Source organism: Saccopteryx leptura, chromosome 12 (assembly GCF_036850995.1).
Source record: "Saccopteryx leptura isolate mSacLep1 chromosome 12, mSacLep1_pri_phased_curated, whole genome shotgun sequence".
Lineage (NCBI taxonomy): Eukaryota > Metazoa > Chordata > Mammalia > Chiroptera > Emballonuridae > Saccopteryx > Saccopteryx leptura.
Window position 1 is genome coordinate 22,324,243 of NC_089514.1, and position 8,133 is coordinate 22,332,375.

The 8,133-nt window shown below is 37.6% G+C and overlaps 1 protein-coding gene across 1 annotated transcript in view; it reads right to left on the reverse strand.

The window, feature by feature from the left end:
- LRRC72 (leucine rich repeat containing 72) overlaps positions 1–6,999 on the reverse strand; it is a 135,565-nt gene extending 128,566 nt beyond the window's left edge. Inside the window, 3 exon segments of the mRNA XM_066353926.1 lie at positions 6,873–6,931; positions 6,933–6,965; positions 6,967–6,999. Of these exon segments, the coding sequence (XP_066210023.1) occupies positions 6,873–6,931; positions 6,933–6,965; positions 6,967–6,999 (125 nt within the window).
- Between the last annotated feature and the right edge of the window lie 1,134 nt (positions 7,000–8,133).

Consider the following 8,133-nt stretch of genomic DNA (forward strand, 5'->3'; position numbering starts at 1 on the left):
TTGCAGTTTAAATGTATAGGGAAAGCTACTGACAATATCTTTCCTTGCAGAAATGGCAAATCTTCATTTTTAGCCGTAGCTCTTCTTTGATGATTAGTATGTTCTGCCCTTCCACAGATTATGGAATCTGGACACTACCATTCTAGACTAGCTGTTTGTATCCTACATAAATATTTATATATTTTTATAATATAATTATTTACAGATTCACCTCTACAGATTCGCCTCTACAACATCCCTTATGCAGAGAGGCCATTCCCCTCTTTTAGTTTCTGAAGATGTGGCATCCTCAATGGCATAGCATCTGAGCAGAGTTCCAGGCAACAATTTCATTTCTCTTAAACTGTGGTCAAGGACATGGCCTTTGGTGGCTCTTAAAGACAAAGTGTTTAAAAAAACAAAACAAAACAGGTCTGTAGACATACCAGGGAGATAATTCAGTACTCCATTTCTCTACCAACTTTATTCTTTTGTCCTGGCACATAAACATTTTCCTCTTGTGTTTCCCTCCATATAAATTGACAAGGAAATAAAACAGACTTTTAATGGACTTCTTGTACAATTTTTATATTTAACATCTTACATGCATTTTGGTTTAGGTCTTTAAATGCACTGAATATAAAGACAATTTGCTGTAATTCTTTTTTTTTTTAAGTGTGAGAGAGAGAGACTGAGAGATAGAGAGAGGGAGAGAGATGAGAAGCATCAACTTGTAGCTGCGTCAGTTTAGCTGTTCATTGATTGCTTCTGATATGAGCCTTGACTGGGGGGCTCCAGCAGAGCCAGTGACCCCCTTCTCAAGCTAGCAACCTGGGGTGTCAAGCTAGTGACCTTTGGGCTCAAGCCAGCAACCGTGGGATCATGTTGATGATCCCATGCTCAAGCCGGAGACCCCCATGCTCAAGCTGGTGAGCCTGCGCTCAAGCCGGCAACCTCAGGGTTTCAAATATGGGACCTCAGCATCCCAGATTGATGCTCTATCCACTGTGCCACCACCAGTCAGGCTAGTTCTTTCTGAATTCAGTGTTTAAGTCTGGTCCACACTTACATTAGAGTAACAAAAAAAGCCTATTAAAATGAAGATTTCTGGGCCTACTAGAAATATATACCAAATCACAATGTCTGTGGGAAGGTAGGAATAATATGTTTTCTGAGATTATTATATGATATACCTGTATAATGTGTAAATAATTGTATTATAAAACTATATAAGAAATACTATATATAACAACAATTGTACCCAAGTGGTTCTTATGAAAAGTTAAATGATGTCAAATTTATCATTCAGTCTAAGGCTAAATATTCATTATTTTTTTTCCTTTTTAACTATATAGGAAAAACAAAGTGGACAGTTGAGACAGTTGATAATTAACTGTAAAAGAAATATTGAGAAAATGAAAGATAATGATCTTGTTTTGTATGCTGTTTAGTTAGAATTATCTACAGAAGGACCTCAGTTTGGAGTGTCACCTTTCTTATGTATAAAAATGAGTTAAAGGTCAGAGGTTAGTAGACTGTATCATTTACACAGGACACATTATGGCAAAGCAGGAATTAGAATTCATAGGCTGAGAGAAATGCTGGGTTAGCCCATGGTAGAACAATAATTTATCTTCCTTGGCTCAGATTTCAATAGAGTTAAAGGGTAAATCATTAAGCTTTTGATTAGCATTTGTGAGTAATCCCCCAACTAACCTCTAGAAATGCTATAAAAATAAGTATGGTTAGGGAGGAGAGAGATGATTGACAGCACTACTTATATTTGAATTAACAGTAGAAAAAGAATCCCAACTTGATCTAAAATCCTCTAATATTAAAAAAAATCTCCAAGATAAATATTATAAGGTATATTGACATGTAAGAACAGATAAAAAAGAGAGTTGTTGTTGTTGTTTTTTAAGTGAGAGGAGGGGAGATAAAGAGATAGACTCCTGCATGTACCCTGACTGGGGTCCACCTGGCAACCCCCATCTGGGGCCAATGCTCAGATCAACCAAGTTATCCTCAGCACCCAGGGTCAAAGCTCCAACCAATAGAGCCACTGGCTGCAAGAGGGGAGAGGGAAAGGGGAGAGAGAGGGGAAGAGAAGCAGATGGTTGCTTCTCATGTGTGCTCTGACCAGGGATTGAACCTGGGATGTCCATATGCTGGGCTGACACTCTATCTACTGAGCAACTGGCCAGGGCCAAAAAGGAGAGTTTTAAGCTTTTCAGATATAAAGATGAGAGCCACTTACATTTAATGGGCACTTCTCTATGCACTAAAATATAAAGACATGCCAAAGTGAGGTTATAAAATTGTGATACTCATTTAACAAACTATCCTTTGAACATTCCAGGTACAAAAGAATATATTTTGTCACTCATAAGATAATTAAAGGGTTTATTAAAAAGTCATAGTGCACTGAAGATCTAGGTTTGGGACACAAAGTTGAATGAACTGCTTTCCTTCTTCAATCACATCCATGTATTTCTAGCAATATATAACTTCATTTGGAGATCACAGTCAACAAGTAAATTTGAAGTTCTTGCTGAGCATAAGCTGTATTAGTTCTCTATTGTTGTAACATATTACCATAACTCTAGTGGGTTAAAACAGTACAAATTTATTATCTTAGTGTGATAGATGTCAGAAGTCTAAAACTCGGTTAGCAGAGCTATGGCATTCTGGACTTTACAGGGAAAAATTTGGTTCCTTATCTTATCCAGCTCCTTTTACTGAAGACATATATCATTTCCTCCCATATTAATTGTAATTTTAAACCTTTGGAAACATTAATTTCTAGTGAAAACTAAGAAGTAAGCCATTGTGAACTGTCTGTTACACCAGTATTCTTTAGATTGATAAATTTATGAACACATTCTATAATTTCTGGAGATACACGCTTTTTCATAGTATAGTTCTTCAATGAGGCATAAGGCTTGTTTACTAATGTATCCAAGTATCTTTAGTGTTTCTGTAATAGAAAGCCAAATTAGATAAACCTATGTTCAATAATTAATGTTGTCATTATTTTATCCTATTTGGAAAATGATCTGAATATTCAATGAATTTCCATCATTTAATTTATTGTAGCAAAACCTTAAAGTTGTCAGTTATCAAAGAGACTTAGGAAATATATATTTTTTTTTAAAGATAGAAGGGACTAGAAAGGTAACTAGTTCTTTTTTTTTAATTTTTATTTATTCATTTTAGAGAGGAGCGAGAGAGGGAGGGAGAGAGAGAGAGAGAGAGAGAGAGAGAGAGAGAGAGAGAGAGAGAGAGGCAGGGGGGAAGAGCTGGAAGCATCAACTCCCATATGTGCCTTGACCAGGCAAGCCCAGGGTTTCGAACCAGCGACTTCAGTATTTCCAGGTCGACGCTTTATCCACTGCGCCACCACAGGTCAGGCAGGAAATAATTTTTAAGCATACATAAAACATAATTATTGTTAAGGTTCACCTAAAATACTTTCATTCTGTTTATATTTATTTACTTGATCTTAACAATTAAGTGTAGATTACTTATGAAAATTTCATCATACTGAGTTATTTGTCTTGCTGACAAATTTTGCTAATGGAGATAACATGAACTCATTTGACTAATAAGCCCAAGTAGAATAAAGTATTATATATAATTAAACCAACCAACATAATTAGCTTCATATTAAACATTGTCCTTAGATTACATGAACCTGAAACACAATATCTTCTATATTTTTAAGAATTTAAAAATATAAGTGTTTGTTTCTTTAAGCCAATTAGAGTTTTTACAAATTAGCAATATCATTTGAGGGCAGAAAGTAGCATATAATGTACAGAACACACAAATACGCCAAAAATTCCAGCCATGAGATAGGTAATGTTTATCTGCTCAGATGTTTTAAGCTTTTTTCTTATTAACATGTGTGAATACAATTAAGCTTTGTATTTGTCCTTAAGGCAACCTTGGAACCAGAACAGCAGCTTGAGCTTTCAAAAAAATTCATCACTTCCTACTTTTTTTCTTCCAGCTTTGGGAGTTGAGGATGGTAAGGATAAGTAGGCTTTGAACTGCTTCTAGAGCTGCATTTCAGATTTCACAAAAATTTGTAAGGTAAGAACAATTGCTCTCAATTTTCCATAGAATCAGTAGTAACCTAAGTGATGTCATAGGTTGATCTACCTGTCCAACAACATTATCTCAAATTTCTCCTTTCCCTCTGGGTACATAGTTTTAGTTTAGCTTAGGAGAAATCCCCCCCCCCCCCCCAAGTTCATGTCAGGTTCTGAATTTCAGCTTACAACTTAGCCAAATTTTTTATCACAAACTTATTAAATTCTTTCAAATATTTTGTCAGGTTTCAGCTGCAACAACAGTAAACATATTTCTTGCAGTGTTAATGCCAGAGCTCAGAACAATGCCATAGACTCAGATGGGCTCAAAAGGGTACAAAGATTATTAACTTCCAGAGGTATTCTGCCAAAAGAAAGAATTGATAGCCTACATGCCCAGGCAAGCCAAAAGTCAATCCAAACCCTTAGGATATAGGCAATTCCTATTCCTGGAAAGAATGGATTAATAACCACTGGGTTTGGATTTGGGAAATAAGGGAAAATGTTAAATTTTTTTTTTTCTTTTTTTTCATTTTTCTGAAGCTGGAAACGGAGAGACAGTCAGACAGACTCCCGCATGCGCCCGACCGGGATCCACCCGGCACGCCCACCATGGGGCGACGCTCTGCCCACCAGGGGGCGATGCTCTGCCCATCCTGGGCGTCGCCATATTGCGACCAGAGCCACTCTAGCGCCTGGGGCAGAGGTCACAGAGCCATCCCCAGCGCCCGGGCCATCTTTGCTCCAATGGAGCCTTGGCTGCGGGAGGGGAAGAGAGAGACAGAGAGGAAAGTGCGGCAGAGGGGTGGAGAAGCAAATGGGCGCTTCTCCTGTGTGCCCTGGCCGGGAATCGAACCCGGGTCCTCCGCACGCTAGGCCGACGCTCTACCGCTGAGCCAACCGGCCAGGGCCGGGAAAATGTTAAATTTTATTTTCTTCTTTTACTGGGCTTTGGAGGTAATCCATATACAAAAAACTTTTGAGGGTCTTCCCAGAGTTAAGAAATTATCCAATTATAGTCCCTAGACCAGGGAGTAAAAGGTATTGAAGGACAGTCACCCATCAGGGGTAACGTCAGTCTTACAGTCTTTTATTTTAGGTACCTTTTATAAATTTATTAGCATTTTGCAACAAATATGTCAATGAAGCTATTTTAGAATTTTTTAAAGCCTTATGGAGACTCTTGCATACCAATTAAGTATAGGTATCTATCTTATTGTGCATATTTGATTTAGAAGCCTTTGCTTTTACATGCACTTTTAAATAATCTCAACTAATTGAAATGTATCTCGTAACTGCCACTGTAATAATTTTAGGTTATAATATCCATGAGGACTGGCGACAATTTGGTCGGAACTAACCGTAAATGGAGATTAACCCACATTGCTGTCTGCCCATATTTGGGAGCTTTCAACCTGACAGTTACCAAGCCAAATTTTTTGGACATAAAATTTTTAGTTTATCTCTAGTAAGATTTTGCCTTTTCCCCTTTTCCTTTTATTTCCTTAAGTATAGGACAATTGTGCGTCCAGTGTCCTGAATTTTTGTAACACCTGCAAATGTCTAAAGGCAAATAGGAAGGGGTCTGAGTGGACTTCCATTTTCATTCTCATTTCTGTCCTTCCATCTTATTAAGAATATCTCAATGACTAGCCAAATTTTAATAATAAGAGTTCTTAAAATTTCTTTTCTTTTTCATTTTAGAACATTTTCCAATTCAAAGAATCCATTGTTTGGTCCTGACGAGTAGGATCTTAATAGTGACTCAAATTAATATGATCATAAGAATGCAAGAGGCATCCCTAAAGGAAGGTGCAAAAAAAAAAAAATTGTGACCCTTACAAGATAAAGTTAACTCCCAAAGTTAGAAACAGCCATTCCGAAACACAGGGGGTCATGTGCTCCCCCCTTTTGAATGGGGTGTTTGATTCTCTAAGCTCAGATCCACAGCCTACTCAGCTACCTGCCTGATAGCATGCATCCTTTGACTGGCGGAAAACAAGAATGAGGGGCCCTATTTTTACCATCTCTGGAAGGAAGTGTAGACCAGTGGTCCCCAAATTTTTTACACAGGGGGTCAGTTCACTGTCCCTCAGATCGTTGGAGGGCCGGACTATAAAAAAAACTATGAACAAATCCCTATGCACACTGCACATATCTTATTTTAAAGTAAAAAAACAAAACGGGAACAAATACAATATTTAAAATAAAGAACAAGTAAATTTAAATCAACAAACTGACCAGTATCTCAATGGGAACTATGGGCCTGCTTTTGGCTAATGAGATGGTCAATGTGCTCCTCTCACTGACCACCAATGAAAGAGGTGCCCCTTCTGGAAGTGCAGCGGGGGCCAGATAAATGGCCTCAGGGGGCCACATGCGGCCTGCGGGGCCATAGTTTGGGGACCCCTGATGTAGACACAGAACACTTCCTTGAAAGTGCTCGGAATGGCTGGACAGAGACCAAGGAGCATCCTAGCAAGTGTGCCCTCTGAATGGTAGAGGCCAGAGAGAAACTATTCTCCTTGGTCATAAAGGCCAAGCTCTCAGGACATATTACAGGATAAAAGGAGAGACACTAGACACACAGAGAAAAGTAAAACTAACTAAATCCATAAGAACTGAAACCAAGTAACCAAGAGTCACTAAGCCTAAGAAACTAGTTTAACAAATATTTTCTCCTGCTAATCTATATTTAGTAAAGGGGGGGGGGGAATACTCTTACAACTCTGCTTCCACTGAGCTCTATAGGTAGAAATCTGGGAGTCTGACTTGGCAAGACTTCTTACCTTTTTCGGCTGGCTCATGTTAGTGGTTCCAGGCTCTCTCCACTGCAGCAGCTTTAGGGTGAGCAGTGCCCAGCCAGTAAGGTACCCTTCTCACAGTATGTACTTTCAAATGCCTGTTGCAAGGGAGATATTTTCATAATGTGGCTGCTATAACTTGGTATAAAGTAACATGGAAATTATTTCTTTTACCCAAAGTATGCATAATAAGGAACTAATTATTTATATCCATATAAAAAACAGCAAATAATACTGCTTCTCATATTGTGATACACAAATGAACAGTCTGTCCTTTTTTTCTACACGTGTATCTGTTAAACATTGCTAATATACAGCATATAAGTATTCAGAGTGAACAGAGTAAAATTAATATATTTGTTCTAAGCAGAAAAATAATGCAATAAAATGATTCTGGCTAAACACTGTCAAGGTTTAGTGATATATAATGACTATATAGCATTAACATAATAAGGCCTTTATCACTATTTTTTTCCTGAATACTAAGAAAATGAACACTAGCTTTAACTCTACTGTTAGATTAAAAAATGGAGGTATAAAGATCAATATAAATAGAAACAACTTATTGCTTTGTCTTCCTGCCTCTCTAGGTAGACTCACATTTATTTATTCATCTGGTTAGTCAACAGATATGAATAGAATGCATAGTATAGGCCAGAAACAGGTATGATAGTGGCCCTACAAAGTCAAGTGTACTATGATGCCTACTTTTTTTTTTTTTAAATTTAATTTTATTTATTCATTTTTAGAGAGGAGAGAGACAGAGGAGAGAGAGACAGAGAGAGAGAAGAGGGAAGGAGCTGGAAGCATCAACTCCCATATATGCCTTGACCAGGCAGGCCCAGGGTTTCGAACCAGAGACCTCAGCATTTCCAGGTAGATGCTTTATCCATTGTGCCACCACAGGTCAGGCTATGATGCCTACTTTTAAGAGTCAGTGATCTAACAGTCTTCCACGAGAATGAAGCCAAATATTAATTATAAATAACAGTAACACAAGTGAAACTGAGCATGCTTGCAAAAATAAGATGAAATCAAAGGAAGATAGGAGCAGAGAATTTATATTTTAATTTTGTATGCTTTAATCTTGCTGGGGAAAATAGGTCAAAATACTGAATCAAATAATGATAACAGTGTCAGGGCTTTTATGAACTTAATATTAACTAGTGATGGGTAGAGATAGATAAATATGAATTAGAAAATATTTAATTATATGTACTTCAATTCACATTAATTCATTTAATCAGTTTATTCAC